This window comes from Chiloscyllium plagiosum, chromosome 31 (assembly GCF_004010195.1).
Source record: "Chiloscyllium plagiosum isolate BGI_BamShark_2017 chromosome 31, ASM401019v2, whole genome shotgun sequence".
Classification (NCBI taxonomy): Eukaryota; Metazoa; Chordata; class Chondrichthyes; order Orectolobiformes; family Hemiscylliidae; genus Chiloscyllium; species Chiloscyllium plagiosum.
The window spans coordinates 25,421,955-25,439,091 of record NC_057740.1 but is presented as its reverse complement, the minus strand read 5'-3'; the positions used below and the strand labels follow the sequence as shown (position 1 = coordinate 25,439,091).

Sequence of the window (17,137 nt, the reverse complement as noted above, 5' to 3'; positions counted from 1 at the left end):
TAATGATGAAAGATTGAGCAGGTTGTGGTGGTTGGAGTTTCGAAGAATGATTAGATTACTTACAGTGTGGAAACAGGCCATTTGACCCAACAAGTCCACACCGACCCGCCGAAGCGCAACCCACCCATACCCCTACATTTACCCCTTCACCTAACACTAGGGGTAATTTAGCATGGCTAATTCACCTGACCTGCACACCTTTGGACTGTGGAAGGAAACCAGAGCACCCGGAGGAAACCCACGCAGACACAGGGAGAATGTGCAAACTCCACACAGTCAGTCGCCTGAGGCAGGAATTGAACCCTGGTCTCTGGCGCTGTGAGGCAGCAGTGTTAACCACTGTGCCACCGTGCGTGGAGACAATATTGAAACAGACAAGATTCTTAGAGGACTTGACAGGGTGATTATGGGAGAATCAAGGAAGAGCATAATCTCAGAATAAGATGTGGTCCATTTAGACAGAGATGAGGATGAATTTCTTCTCTGGTAGTAGTGAATCTTGGAATTACTTACTAGATATTGGTTTGTTAAGTATATCCCAGGCTGTGGTCGATATTTAATCAGTATGTGAATCAAAGGTTATAGGAAAAGGCAATAAAGTGGAATTGAAGATTATCAGATCAACCATGATCTTATTTGAATGGTGGAACACTCACTTCTTATGGTCTCGTCAGAGAATGATTCTCAATGCATACTGTACAGAGTGCTCAAAATAACGAGTGACATATTTTAGAAAAGTATAAACTCAGGCAATTTTTTATTCAAGAATACAAAACAATGATTAAATTGTGGTATACTAAAAATGTTTTAAATTAGATCGAATGCAGAGGATCCAGGTTCAGGACAGAAATGTGAAGGAACAAATAGAGAATAGACAGTTCTTATTTCTCAGCCTAGGGGGCCTATTGCCAGTTTTTTGTATGTTAATTCATCTTAAAAGCAGGACCAGATGATTGAGCTGAACACTTCGTGGTATAACAGAATTAAACTGGCTGGTCCCACAGGGAAATATTCAGACAACTGGTTGACGATTCCTGGTTTACACCGTGGAGTGCGGGACCTTTTTATTTTTAAAGATTACCTTTGCTCAGGTAAGATGAAGTCAACCAAACTGAAACAAAATTATACAACTTCACTTTCTGATAGTACTTAGAAATTGTGTATTAATAATAATACGTACGACATTTCATTGCGATTGAGGCATTGGGAGTTAAGGAAATTTACTGTCCCTAAAATTCTGTGAAAACAAAATGCAGAAGAAAAACTTGAAAAATGCAAACACATAGAAATTGTGCATTAATAATAAAACGCAGGATTAGGGTGTAGGTTTGATATCCAGACATTTCATTACCTGGCTAGGTAACATCATCAGTGGCGGTCTCCAAGTGAAGCGAAGCTGTTGCCTCCTTCTTTCTATTTATATCTTTCTCCTAGATGGGGTTCCTGGGGTTTGTGGTGAAGTCATTTCCTGTTCGTTTTCTGAGGGGTTGATAGATGGCATCTAGATCTGTGTGTTTGTTTATGGCGTTGTGATTGGAGTGCCAGGCCTCTAGGAATTCTCTGGCATGTCTTTGCTTAGCCTGTCCCAGGATAGATGTGTTGTCCCAGTCGAAATGGTGGTTTTTTTCATCTGTGTGCAGGGCTACAAGGGAGAGAGGGTCATGCCAGAGAATTCCTAGAGGCCTGACACTCCAACCACAATGCCATAAACAAACACATAGATCTAGATGCCGTCTATCAGCCCCTCAGAAAACGAACTGGAAATGACATCACCACAAACCCCTGGAACCCCATCCAGGAGAAAGATATAAATGGAAAGCAGGAGTCAACAGCTTCAATTTGGAGGTCGCCACTGATGATGTTACCTAGCCAGGTAATGAAACATTTGGATATCAAACCTACAGCTCAGCGAGCAAACCTACACCCTAAATCTCAACCTGAGCTACAAACCTTGCAAAAACGCAAGATATTTCACTGAGACGTTTGGAGTTAAAGAAATCGACTGTGGAAATAAAACGCAGAAAAAACGTAAATTCAAAAAAACCACAACTCACAGGATTCCATTTTTGTTTTATTGAGATTTGCACAGTCGGGTTAGTTTCAGAATTGGCCAAACAAGGAGCCGGGGGATGCAGAACTCAGAATTCCCGGAGCTCCCCTTGTCGAAGGAGAGCGCGAGCAATGAGCAGCGGGAGCCGTGGTCCCGCCCCCGAGCCCGCGCCCCCGCCCCCGAGCCCGCGCGCCCCCGCTCATTGGTGGCCGCAGCCCAGCGTCGGGGGTGCCGCCCTGGCGCCCGCTCACAGCCGGGGAGACCGCGCCGCTCATATGACCCGCTCCTTATTTATTACCGACGGGACGGGACGGGCGGCTGGAATAAGCTGTTGGCGCTCAGCCCCCAAGGACGCAGTAATGTCCCCGGAAACACGGAGCGATGTGTAAAGTGTGTGTCTGTAAACCGCCCGCTTCCTTAGGCTTACCTCCCTCAGTTAGGGTGAGCGGTTGGCTACCTTCTGTTTAAAGGACTATCAGTTTCGTTTTGCAAAGCACAGGCTCTTAGCAACAACAAAAACAAGGGGGGGGCTGGTTGTTTTCTGTTTTTGAGGTTGTATAGTTTGAGGTTATTTAGATAGTGGTTGGTGTTTAATTAATGCCATGGCTGATGAGGAGCTCGCCTTGCCTCTGTGTACCCGCTTGTCGTACTCGGTGGGCCACTTTCTCAATGACTTGTGCGCGTCGATGTGGTTTACTTATCTCTTGGTTTATTACCACACGGTGCTGGCCATTAACAACTACAACGCGGGCATCCTGCTGCTCATCGGGCAGATAGCGGACGGAATCTGCACCCCGCTCATCGGCTACGAGTCTGACCGCACTCCCGGCTGCGGGAGATACGGCAAGAGGAAAACGTGGCACCTTATTGGTGAGTGTCATCCTGTTTGAAATGCAGTCGGCGGAGCGAGTTCACCTCCCCCCCCACCCCCCACGCTTCCTTACTCAGTGTTTCACACTCTTTTTGTGGTGTGGTGTTTTTATGTAATCCTCACATGCGGTAGGGGACCCGAGATTTACAAGGTGTCTGTGATGGCACATCGTTTGTTTAAACTGAGCTTGGGGTTTTAAAATGAGATAAAATGCCCCACATGTCAAGTCGAAATAGTTTTGTGTTTTCCGGAATTCCCCTTCGGAAAGTTTTTTTTTCTCTCTCTCTCTGGTTATGTCAGTCCTAAAAAAAAATACCGAATTCGAATACAGAAATAAAGAGAAAGTGAGCCAGCTAACTAAAACGTGGTAACGTGCATTTGTGTAGTGCCTTTGTGGGGAAAACTTCAGAGAGCAGTATTGACAGTGATGGAGAGAATTTGGCACACTAGCACTTGGTTAAATAGGGGTTTAGGAAGAGATCTTCTAGGAGAAAGTGAGGACTGCAGATGCTGGAGATCAGAGCTGAAAATGTGTTGCTGGAAAAGCGCAGCAGGTCAGGCAGCATCCAAAGAGCAGGAAGAGATGGCAGGTGTTACATAAATTTAGTGCCTAGGCAGCTGAAGGGTCCCTCACCCCCCTAAAGATGGGGGTGGGTTGGGAACAATGAGAGTGGCCAAGGCCAGGGCTCCAGAAATTTATGGAGAAGGGAAGGGGTTTGAACCCAATAGATACTTTAGTTGAGCTCCAGTTTATGAACAGTGGGAGGCAAAGGGAGAGTATTTGTGTGGTGGATAGTGGTATTATGATGCACTCATAATCCAGAGTCCCTCATGTTCTGGGGACATGGGGTTGAAATTTGCATTTGATAATTCTGGAATTAAAAAAGCTAGTGAAGTAGCAGCCACATAACTATTGTCAGACAATCGCATCTAGCTAACTAATTTCTTAAATGAGGGGAATCTGCCACCTTTATCTGGCCTGGTTTATATGTGACTCCAGACCCACAGACATGTGGTTGTCTTAGCTGTCCTCTAAAATGGCCACACTCACTTCAGGGCAATAAGTTGGACATACCAGTGATATGCACAATCCATGAATAAATTGAGGGAAAAATATCCAATGTCTTAGTCAAGTGATAACAAAGTATTGACTGTGGTTAGGAAGCTCCCTGATGCTTGCTCATCCTCTTCATTGGGGCTTCTCAAAGTCACAATTAGGGCACCAAGTGTGATGTCAGTCTGGAGTCATGAGCTCCTAGATATTAACAGTGCTGTGGACTTGTCTTTCTGCACCTTCTCTCAACTTCCCCTTCTCTTATCGTTGTCTGTATTGACACCCTTGCTGTATACTTTTCACTGAAGGGTCATAATTTTCAAGTAGGGGGGAAAGTATTGGTCAACACAGAACAACTCAGGGAAAAAAATGGTGTTCTGCCCAATTCTTGGGACAGATGCACCTCCAACAACTCAACTCCACACTAGCCAGGACAAAACAACCTACTCGACTGTCACACTAATACATTTACATTCACTCCCTTCACCACTGATGCACGATGGCAGCATTGTGTACCACGTACATAATGCACAGCAGTAACTCCCCAAGACTCCTCTCGCAGCATCTTCCAAACCTGTGATCCATCCCATCTGCAAGGGCAGCAGATGCATGGAAACACCCATCTCCTGAGAGTTCCCTTCCAAGTCCCCTACAGTCCTGACTTGGAAATGTATTGCTGTTCCTTCACTATTGCTGGATCAAAATCCTCGGACTCCCTAAACCAAAACACTGTGGATGCTGGAAATCAAACTGCTGGGGAGGAAAAAAGATCCAAGAGGTTTGGCAGCATCTGGGTAGATTCATGTGGGCTCAAAGTAATATCTGAGTAGATGATAATAGAATTAAACTAGGACTGTTCCATACAGTGGCATTGGGGAGACACAAGTATTGAGGTGAGGTATGGCCAACTCAGTTAAATACCAAAGAGGCGAAAAATTGGGTGGCACTGTCACTAATGGTTTTTTTGTGTGACTTTGGGGAAGTTTCAACATTTCCAGTTAAACCAGATGGAATTCCAACTTATTTTTCCAAGGAAAGGTTCATTTCTGTTCTGGCTTCCATCGCCTGAACAACGTGAAATAAGTTCCTAGAACATCCACTTTTGTCTCTAGTAGTATGATGATTGTCGGACCTCCCTAGTGTTCTACAGGGTTTCCTATCTCTAACATGTAAATTGCAGGCATGATGGCGTGCAGTCCTGTATTTCCCTCCTTCCTGATGAAGGGCTTAAGCCTGAAACGTCGTTTCTCCTGTTCCTGATACTGTCTGACCTGCTGTGCTCTTCCAGCAACCACACTCGATTCTGATCTCAAGCATCTGCAGTCCTCGGTTTCCCGAAACGTCGATTCTCCTTCTCCTTGGATGCTGCCTGACTTGCTGCGCTTTTCCAGCAACACATTTTTAAGCTCTGATCTCCAGCATCTGCAGTCCTCACTTTCTCCCAGTATTGGTTGCCCATCCCTCATTTCCGATGAACTGAATGACTTGCTTTGCCCTTTTCAAACAGCAGTTAAGAATCAACCACTGTACTATGGTTCTGGAGTGACAGCTAGGCCACTAGTAAATTTTCTTCCCTGCATTGCATTGGCGAATTGAGATTTTAAAGATGGACTGTCTCCATAAGGGTTACCATTTAATCTAACTTTTTTAAATGGAGATTTTTATAGATTCATTGAAGTTCCTCCAGCTCAACTAGCTTCCCCAAAATATTAGTCAGGCCCCTCTTGTTAGTCCAGAGGTATTACCACTGTGCCACTGCCTATGCCTTGAAGCACCCTAGAGCAGTTGAATATATTGTTGCAACTTTTTTCACTTTATTGTTGTGCCAATATGCCTGGGTGGGCCTATTGACCCCATGTTATTTACTCATTATTTACAATATGTATATAAATGACTTTGAAGGTGTGACCCTACTGATGGGACAAGATAGTGGAGTGGGTGTTGTCAAGGATGAGTGTCGGCAAAGGTATAGAGATGGTTTAAATGAATAGGCAAAACAAATGAGAAAAGGAGTAAAAGTAGGAAATGTGAACTTGTTCACTTTAACAGGAAACATAGAAAAGTATCATTATTTTAAGGAATTGCAGGAATCTTTAAGAAGTATAAAGATGTCTGGATCTTGTGATAAATTAATCTAAATTAGAATACAGGCATATATTAATTGATTTTAGGAAGACAGCTGTGGTTTATTGCATAAGGAATAGAAATTTTATGTTGGGCTATTATTCTACATTGCAGTGCATCAAGACCTGGTGAGGCCACATCTGCAGTTCGGAGTACAGTTTTGATTTTTCTTGCGTTATAAATGTGTTGGAAGCATTTTGAAAGATTCTCATAACTTACCTGGGATTTGGGTGAGGATGGAGTGTGTGTAAGTGGCTTATATTGAGGAAAGATTGAACAGACTATGTGCCTGCATCCACTAGAGTTTGGAAGAATGTTGAGACACACAAGACTGAGGGAGCTTGACAGGGGAGAAGCTGAGAGGATATTTCTTTTGGGAGAGCAAGAACTAGACCCCATAGTTTAAAAATGGGGCCTTCAATTTAAGACAGAGATGAGAAATTTTGCCTTTCGAGGGTTGTGTTCTTGGAACACTTTCTCTTCAGAGAGAAGTGCAGACAGGGTCATTGACTATTTTAAGGCAGAGTGATAGATGCTTATTTTGAATACATTCGGTAAATTTTGCGTCCTCTCCAAACCACACTGAACAGTGGAAGGACGGTGATAAGCTTCAGGAAAAGACAGATGAGCTGATAGAATAGGCAGGCATGTGACAGATTAAATTTAACTCCGTGTTAAGTACTGCTTTGGTAGGCAGAATATGGCCAGGCAACACAAACTAAAGGGTTTATTATAAAGCTTGCTTAATTCAATTTTTTTTTTTATCATTACAAAGTGGATTAATTCTAAGGGGATGCAAGAACAGGTATCCTGGGACTTTGTGCACAAATTATAGATGTGGTATTAAAGGCCAGGGAGGAAGGTTACATCATTATAAATAAAAAGATTTATTTTTAACACTGACAGAAAGTTTAATGGTGATTCTGTTTTGTCTTGGGGCTTCCAATGTCAGATTTGAAAAATCTGACCACCTCAATGTCCAAAATATTGTGTGCTGATTCAACCAGAATGGTGCCTACTAATAGTCTGTCAAATATATACTTTGCCCAGTCTCCCAGCTCAAATTAATTTTTTCTTTAGGTCAGTGAATTGACTACATTTACTGGGACAAATGCATTTAACAGATGCTGTCTTTCCCCCACCACCTGAAATGTGTGCTATACAAGTCGATATGGCTCAATCAATGGAAAGTATGGTCAATATTACATGGTAACTTCACTGTCTTTATTTCCAAAACACATGACAAAAGCACATGAGCATTTCAGCATTTGCTTAAAATGAATGAGCAAGAGAGAGACTGGTAATCTTAGCAAGGAGGAAGTAGGTGGTTTTATGGAGAGGGAACAGAAAGTGTCAGCCTTCAACTGTGCCACGGGCTCACCTTGTTTGCATGTGATATATCTATATATCCTACATTTCTGAAGAAAACCTGCGTTCCATCTGTGTTTTTGTTCTATTTCCTTAATGTGCACAAGGCAAGTTCAGTTAACATGAACTTTCTTGTGCCAATAGATCAGAACTTCAAGGCAATGTTGCAGAGTGGGATGCTACTTTGTCTACTGGTGCCCTGTACAAGTTCTCTTTAAGGAAACTCAGATTGGAAGTATGACCAAGGAAAGTTTTGGAATATTGGAACCCCAGTTATTGCCATCTTTAGTAACACCGAACTAGAAAATCTCAGCCAAAGAATAGTTGAAGTTGTGAATAGACTTGGAAGTACAAGATGAGGATTCCAAACACTTAGAATATTTACTGAGCCCTTATTGGAGATCAATAAAAAGGTCTTATTGCATTTGATTCAGTGTCACTTTCATGACGTTATTCTAAAGCAGATCTGAAACCAGTCTGTTTAAAAATAAAATCTACCACTTACTTGCTGTTCCAACTTTCAGGCCTTTCTTGGAATATTCTCTTGGGTATTACATTGCACATTACTTATTAAGGTGATGTCCTGTTTCTTGTCAGGTGAACTAGTTTCTTTATGTTCTGGCAGAATCTAATCTCCCTTTTTTATTTTGAGCCTCTAGCGCTCTCAGTATTTCATTTAAAGCTTAGCTTTCTTCAGTGAGGTCCCTCTTGTTTCCTGCTGAAAATTTATTGCTGGAAAAGCGCAGCAGGTCAGGCAGCATCCCAGGAGTAGGAGATTCAACGTTTCGGGCATGAGCCCTTCTTCAGGCTCATGCCCGAAACGTTGATGCTGCCTGACTTGCTGCGCTTTTCCAGCAACACATTTTCAGCTCTGATCTCCAGCATCTGCAGTCCTCACTTTCTCCCCTCTTGTTTCCTGTTGCAATTGATCATGGGAAGTAGCTTTAGTGAGTCTAACAGCTTCCCAATCAGGAACACTCCTGTTAGTACAGCTGTTTGGTGTCGTCGTGTCCAGATAGTTTGTATAATCTGTTAATTGGGTGACTTTAACTTGAATTTTTGTTTAGTCTTTGCTAATGGACCTTTGGATATGACAGTAGACCCTGTTGCAACAATTTGGAAAGAAAGTATCGCACTCTAAACATAGCTTTGTATTTGTGCTACTTTCCAAATTGGGTTGTCGGGCATCAGTGTAGATTCCACAAGTATGTCATGGTATATACTCCAACTTACTTTCTGTCACATGGCCAGTCAAGAAGCTATCCTGTTCTTACTTGGCGTTGGAAGCTTGTGATGCTCAGGTAGTACTCTGCCCCTTTGGCCATGTTCAGACATGTTTTGCTTGGCTGTCAAGTTTGAGGGTGGGTCTTTAACCTGAAGCTTCTGGTGGGGACAGCGCCCATTATGCCCTAATACCTCCTCACAGCCTTTCTAATTCTTTTCAAATTTGCTTTGCTGAAGGCAATCCTGTTTAAAAAAAAACTTCTTTTTCAAAGAAAAAGCCAAATCCCAAAATGTGCTGTTGAATAATAAACTTGTGTATTTTATACCTTTTAAACAATTTCTCATTATTCAGATGGAAGTTCTGCATGGTGAGAATATAGGGATTGCAGTTCTACCAAAATTCTCTCCCTCTCGAGTTTCCATGATTTGTTACTACACGACCATGTTAGGGGTGTGTATCTGTCCTTCTGTTGTGCAGAAGGACTCATTGGAGGAAAGTCAGGCAAGACTATTTTTATAAATTCTTGGTCATTTTCCACCAACTGCTTCTCAGCAAGGGCAGAAAGATGAGCATGCCTTTTACATAATCTAGGGCATTTATTGCAAAATGTTCAAATAATTGTCAAAAGGGAAACATGATGGCTGTTAAGTAGTCAATTATTTAATCAAATAAAGGGGAAAGGTTCCTTTGGTGCAGTGGTAGTGTCCTTACCTTTAGGGTGGGGGGAGGTAGTGGGCTGGGTTCAAACCTGTCAGTTGTTAAATATTTTGCTTTTAAAACATAATTATATATAGGGAGGGAGCAGATTGAACTGAGGCAGAGAATTATTGGACTAGTTTGTGGCACAGTGGTAGTGTCCCCACCCTTGGATCAGGCGGTATAGGTTCGGGCCCTGTCTGCTCCATAGATCTGTAATAACATATCTGAACAGGTTGATTAGAAAAATAGATTAAATATTTTTTCTTTATAGTCAATAAAATCTACAAATAGAATATCTGTCATCTTTTTAGAGTTTGTTTGACTAGCTTATTTAAAATTTATGAACAAGGATGTCTCCAATGACTCAGAGTAAACATAGATCATTCAATATTCAAACATGGAATAGGAGGATCCCAGCTGGTAAGTGTAATTGCAATCTCTGCTGACCTGGCTGGAATGTGCAGATGTGGGGTTAGCAAGTGAAGAAAATATACATAACCAGCTCAGCTATGACTACCAGTCCCTTTCAGCATGACCCCAGCCCTGAGCTCAGTTTCTTTCTTGCCAATGTTCATTGTCTGTTTCTCTCACCACAAGTAGGTACCCTTGAAGACTGCTTTGAGGTGTGTGGTGTACTGAAACCTACTGAGTAGCATCAGCAGCAATGTGAAGTATGGAACAGTTTCTTTAACTGAACCGTGCTCCTTGCCCTAACATTTGGGCACAACATTGAGGGCTGAAGGGCCTGTACTGTGCTTTATTGTTCTATGTTCATCCTCTCCATTCAGTTTCCTATTTTTGAAGTAAAACTTAATCTCTCCGGAATCTTGAGTACTCTAAAACCAAATAACAAAATTTAAATGAACAATCCCAACAAGTGGATTGTGGAACCTGGGTTGTTTGCTTCAGAACAAAGTAAAAACAGTACTTGCCTGTTTAGTTGTGTTTTTAGCTTTTTTCTGTAACACTTTCAGTTTGTGAATGTACAAACCCTGGCAGCCCATTCATCGGTGCAGAGCCATTTTGCTATTCTACTTTGTTTGAAATGTTAAATCAAATATAATCCGTTATGTTCACTTTGACACAATCTCCATTTGCAACATAATTTTGTTAACCTAACTATGAAAATGTATGGTTTTAATTGCATTTGAGCAGTAATGCCATTTTATAAATTTAATTTCAAAAAACAATGGGAGCTGCGAAGTCTTTACCAAGTCTTCAGACAAATTGCATTAAATCTAAGGCATATTATTTTAAATAGAATGTTCACATTTTTGAATAAATGATTGAAAAGGATGTATTCATGTGACGTTTTAAAAACCTTCCTATAATCCAATGCTGAAAGGCACCTTTGATACTATTAGTCACGTGACCGTACGTACTGACAGACCTTGTTTCAATTTCTACAGCATTATTGCTTTGTGTTTAGTCCTTGAAAGCGTTCTGCTTTGTAATTTGCTTTTGCTTTCTGTTGCTTTTTGTAAATCTTTGCATTTCACTGTCCTGAATGTTCAGAGTGACCAAAGTCCCACTGGGTGCTGTGCCCTCCAGGTGACCACTTACACTCAAATCCATTGTTTTCTCCTCGAGGAGCCAACTCCTACACTCAAATCCATTGTTTTCTCCTCGAGGAGTCACCTGCTCTGCCTTTCAATAGGATCCTGGCTGATCTGACACTGCTCGTGTGCTTTCCTGAATTTTCCTTGTAACCCCAGGATTCTTGATTAGGGGAATTGTTTACCTCTGCATTAAATATACATCAGGACGTTGCCCCGCTGCTGTCTGTGACAAGAAGCTCCAAAGAGAGAACCCGGTGAGAAGAAATTCTCCTCTTCTCAATTTTGTCTTGGCCTCTCTTTATTCTGAGACTCTGCCCTAGATTTTCCCCTGAAAGAAACATCCTCTCAGCATTTACCCTGTTGAGCCTCTTAGGAATTAGATTAGATCCCCTACAGTGTGGAAACAGGCCCTTTGACTCAACCAGTCCACACCGGCCCTCCGAAGTTTAACCCACCCAGACCCATTTCCCTCTGACTAATGCACCTAACACTACAGGCGATTTAGCATGGCCAATTCACCTGACCTGCACATCTTTGGACTGTGGAAGGAAACCGGAGTACCCGGACGAAACCCACGCAGACGTGGGGAGAATGTGCAAACTCCACACAGGCACTTGCCCGAGGCTGGAATCTAACCTGGGTCCCTGGCGCTGTGAGGCAGCAGTGCTAACCACTGAGCCACCATGTCTCCCCTGATATGTTTCAATGAGATCACCTTTCTTTCTTCTACTCTTCAGTGAGTACAATTCTGACTTGTTTAATCTTTGCTCATAAGACAATCCCTTCATTCAGGAGTCGTCCCAGGGAACCTCTCTGAACTGCTTTCTGCAGTTTTCCTACGCGTAAGTAATATTCTGATCTTTTATTCTCCCTTGAAAATAAGGGGATTTCCTGCCCATTGGCCAATTCTCTATCCATGTCAATATACTACCTCCCACTCTGGCCTTTATCTTCTGACTTCACTTTTTTGTGTGAGCTACCCTGTCAAATGCCTTCTGGACAACACATCTACTGGCTAATGAATTCTGTCTTCCTCCCTTGAAGAAAGTGCTGGAGCACAGTTACTACACTGTTCCTCTGTTCCATGTAGATAATTACAGTTCTTGAGCTCAATGTAATTGGCTCCCCAAAAGCTATCCACACAGTAAAATAATACAGGGCAAATATCCTTGATGATGCAAAGTAACCCGCCACTTGCCCTTCAATGAGGTGGTGTGACTTGTAATTTAGCTCAATTATCATTTTGCATCCATTTGAAATAATTTCCTATAATAAACTGTGAACTCATCTGCAAGTCTCCCAGGTTTGCTTTATAAAATCAGCCTAATTTTTAAGCTAAGACTAGGTTTGATGAACCAGGTGATCAATATGCTGCCGATAGGGCTTTGTTTTTGAGAGAGATTTGTGCTATATGGAATAATTGAAAGTTAGCAATCTGTCCTGTGATATTTGGTATCTCTGGGGGGTCTCAGTCCCTGCCCTTGGAGTTAGGTATTGAGTTCTGTTCGTGGCTGAACATGGATCCACACAATGTGTGTGTTGCTGATCAGATTTAGGACAAGGTGGGTTTCCAGTCATGGGCTGAGCCTCTAGGGGGTCTCCTGTGTTTGAGCTAGGGGCCATTCCACTTGAGCCTGGAAGGCTCAGGACTTGTGCTTTCTATCCCTGATGAGGTCAGTGTTTGTTGCTCCTCCTTAATTGCCCTTGAGAGAGAGGCGATGAACTGACTTCTTGAATCACTGCGGTCCATCAAGTATAAGGACACCGACGATATTGTTGGGAATGACGTTTTACAATTTTAACCAACAGTGAAGGAATGCTGATTATATTTCCAAGTCAGATTGTGGGCCTCTTGGAGGGGAACTTGCAAATGGTGGTATATACTTGTGCATCTGCTGCCTTTGTCCTAGGATTTGGAAGAGTCTGAGATACTGCAGTGAGTTTTGTAGGTAGCAGCAGCGATATGTACTATGTAGCATTTGTGAAGAAAAAAAAGTAATGTTTTGAGTGCACAACTTGTCCTACTTCGTTTTCTGCCGAAGGAAAATTGGGTATGTTATCTTGACCTTTCTCCCCCTCCATTTTTCTTTTTGGACTTGTATTTGCTATTCCAGGTCATAAAGCCTTGAGTCTGTTTGCAATTGTATTTCTCCAATTTTTTAAATATGACTGGTACAGGTGAACCCTAGCCATTTTAAGACTTTGTAATGCTGTGGTGATTGGTTTAAACCTGAAAGCTATCTGGTATATTCCTCTGTAGTATGCTGAATATAATACAGGAAGTGGTAAGCAGGCAGTCGTTGTATTTGAAATGCTTGAGGGTTGGGGAGGGACATTGGCAGAGTTTTAAACTTGGCCAAGGCATAAGAGTATGTGAGCTGCTTTTCTCAGTGTGGATGGGCTAGGTTAGATCTAACATTTCTCACATCCAGCTTGCACCATGCATACAAAAAATGCATTTGTAACTCATTTGTGCATTTATTCCCACCACTCCCTTCATACTTATCCATGTGGTCTCTTTTTTTCAGTTGCTTATTTCTTGAAACAGATTAAAATCACATTTTCCATTATGATTGACTGACATCAAAACTGGGTCTTCAAAGCATCGCTCATCGTTCAGGATCTCAAAGAATGCTGTGAAATAGTAAAAAAATGTTGCACTAGAAAAGCACAGCAAGCTTATGCCTGAAACGTTGACTTTCCTGCTCCTCTGTTGCTATCTGACCTGCTGTGCTTTTCCAGTACCACACTTTTTGACTTTTGATCTCCAACATCTGTAGTCCTCACTTTTTCTCCTGCTTTTAAATGCTGGCTGTTTTGTTAAATGAGAGTATTATAAGCTTTTAAATAGGAACTAATAAGCAGCACTCATCTCTGATAGAGTTGGGGCGCTTCAACTGTCTGCCACCCCTTGCCGATATTAAAGCTACCTCAATAGCAAAAGAAAACATTGCAGAAATTAAAGTAAGAATTAAGTGTTGTCTGTTCCCCAAACGTGGGTAATGGAGTAGAGTTCTCTTGTGTGGTTTACTTCAAGCTACATGTGCTGAAATGTCGCTAGTTATTGCAGAATCGCCTGAGGGTCTGACTAAACGTCTGTAGAGTCTGCAACTTTTTTTTTTCTAAAACTGCCTTTATTGTCCAGGACTTGAACCACCAACGACAGCCTGTATTAATATAGCCCCATTTTATTTTTTTGCATGTTCTAAAACTTATCATGGCATTTGAAATGAAGGTTGATATAAATTACCTGGTTCCAGACTGGGAAAGGAGTTATTACAAAAGGTGTTCAAAAGTTTTGTCAAAGGAGGGTTTCAAGGACTCACCTGGAGGTTAAGGCAAAGGGGTTTGGGGAGAGAATTTGAGCTGGGAGCCTAAGCAATGGAAGGCATGCCTGTAAATACTGAAGTTGAGGAGCTGCGGTAGCTAAAGTTGGAGCTTGACAGGATTTGGGACTGGAGGAGGTTCAAGATGGTGTGCTGGAATTGAAGTCAGCAGAGGATGAACATAGGAATAAGAATTTAAAAATGACATCAAATACTGGAAAAATCCAGCAGGTGTGACAGTATTTGTGGAGAGGGAATCAGCATTAACGTTTAAAGTCTGATATGAGTCATCTTCAACATTGGCTCTGTCGCAGTTAATGCAGACAGACTGAAGAAGTCATATCGGACTTCGTGTTAACACTCTCTTCTGCTGTTCATGCTGTCAGACCTACAGAGTTTCTCTGACTGTTTAATTTTCTAGTATCAATGGTTTCTTGCTTACATTTTTAAAATGTAGCCAGTGAAAACTTGGATGTTTATCTGACATTGAGGTGAATGTGGTTTCCCTGAGTTTTCCAATTGAAAATATGGTGGTGTGCTGCTTTAAAGTTAAGCCTTCCTTTTTTATTCTTTTGAATTCCTTCAGAATTTCTTGGCTGAATTTTTAAACTTAAATCTGTACAATTAAAAATCCATTGGTTCTGTTCCTGGCAACAACTATCTCCACATTGAGCCACTTGGTGTAATTTTGTGTACACAGTAGACATGGTATTGCAGCTTCTACCAATCTCCAGGATTTTTCAATGTTTTTGCTTCTGAGATCACTTAATGACCATTCATTGGGCCCCCATCACTTTCTCCTTGACAATATTTTTCTTGTATAAATTTAATTGTACAGTTAACAACCTTTTATGAAACTGATTTAAGATTGTCAGAAAATGGCAATATCTTTGACCACAACACACACGTATGCTCAATGTTCATCCTGCTCAGCTCATTTGAGACTAGACCAAAACATTCCGAATTGAAGGAAGTAGTGATGTATTTATCAAAGCACTGAATGCTTTCCACCCTTTCGTTTTATGGCAGGCAGCTTGATGGTTCAAATTGGTTGCCATATGCCATCCCAGTATAGGTGGAAATGTTGGGAGCCTCGTTATTGATTTACTTGCTCTGAAGCAATGAAATGCTTATTTTAAAATTGTCCCTTGTGTAGTTTTTATCATGGAACTTTTGCAAATGAATTGCTGGCTCGGGAGTAAGAAGTGAGGGGTCAGCAGGTGACTCAAATACGTGGCTACTGGTCAGCAGTCAGAGTTGAGCCAATCCGGAGGTTGGTTTGATGGTGTTAGAAACTGCAGTGCCTTGATATCTTAAGTTTCTCAAGGGCCCACATTTGGAGGGTGAGTGTCTGAGTAGTGGCCATGGCTTGAGAGCCTCTGATGCTCCAGACTAGGTTAGTGTGTGTATTTGCTAGTTAGTATATTTTATTCAGTCAATGTTTAAATGATTTTAAGTAGGTGTTCCTTAATGGAAGCTCTAAACCGAAAAAGTAATTTTTGTAATCTGGACAAAGGGGAATAGAACTTGGAGTTTTATCTTGTATGATGGGAACAGTTTGCTTAAAAAAAGCCATAATCAAGAAATAAAAGTTGGGTTTATACAGATTGTTCTGCTATAACATGACAGTTGTTTCTCTGCAGTCTCATGCTATGAAAACCAGCTATAGAAAATCGCCAATTTGTGCTGACAAAAAGTGCGCTTAAGCCAGAACGACCTCTGTGCTATTCTCTACGTGTTGAGAATCTCTAAGGTTGCATATCGTGAGATCTTGCGTTGAATAAGAGAATGGGCTATTATTTCCCCAGTCAGAAGAAATTTGTGCTCCTCGTTACTCAAAGCTTTAGGATTATCTTAAGCAGATACTTCAGAAAGTGCCCAACTGTTATATTGCTGTGTGGATTTCGCAACCGTCAGATCATCAAAGCAAAGACGCAAACGATATTGCAGGTGTCTCCTAGAAGATAAAAAGCTAGCTATGTCCCTGTCCTGCTAGCAGGGAACCTATGCAGAAGTTAGTGTTTTTAAAACCCTATTTCCCTAAGCTGGGGATGTTCAGAAATCCATAGTTTTTTTGCTGTACTGTTTCTCCTTCGTTTTGAACATTGGTGCACTAACTTCCTGTTTTTTTTCAAAGGCCTTGGAAGGTTGCATTTCCCAATTTTTGTATCGTGCAGTCTTGCAGCACCCTTTGTCAGTGTATTTCCACTGGCTCCCTGCTTACAAGGTGCAAAGTTGATTTTTGTCTCCTATCCCTTTTCTAAATTTGTATCCTTTTCTTTGTAACCTCCTGCCTTGTTGCCAGCCCAAATTCTTTGCTTTTTTTCCCCTTTTTATATCCAGAAGTGTTTTTATGCATTACTGAACATTCTTTTATTTGGGCACCAAATTGTCCATGCTTTTTTTCACCTAACAACCATCACCAGTAAATCATGTGTTTCTGTTTACATAATTTATGTACAAAGCCCATTAAGGGCGATGCAAACCATCCAATGTGAGGGAGTGTGGGAAGGGGCTAAATCAAAATGGAGTTGGAATCAATGAATCCTTACAAGGCATATAGAAGCCGTTTGGCCCATCCGGTCTGCACCAACCCTCCAAAGAGCACCACACAAACAGCCCCCATACAATTCCCATAACCCTGCTTTCTCACATCCCTGGACGCAATGGAACCACCACCTTAGATGCCCACCTTCAAACTATGGGGGGGGAGGAGAAGGGATATCCCTGCAGACACAGGAGAATGTGCAAACTCCACACAGACAGTTGCCCAAGGCTGGAATTAAACCTGGGTCCCTGGTACTGAGGCAGCAGTGCCAACCATTGTGCCACCCCTCTGCTGAAAGTGGAGATAAAGCTCT

General features: G+C 41.9%; 1 protein-coding gene across 3 annotated transcripts in view; it reads left to right on the top strand.

Annotated features, from left to right (window-relative positions):
- The first annotated feature begins 2,652 nt into the window (after positions 1–2,652).
- The window catches only part of mfsd12a (major facilitator superfamily domain containing 12a), a 46,456-nt gene continuing 31,971 nt past the window's right edge, over positions 2,653–17,137 (top strand). For all 3 annotated transcript variants that reach the window (XM_043721198.1, XM_043721200.1, XM_043721199.1), the window contains exon 1: positions 2,653–2,920. In XM_043721198.1, coding sequence (XP_043577133.1) covers positions 2,653–2,920 — 268 coding nt within the window. The remainder of the gene's footprint in view (positions 2,921–17,137) is intronic.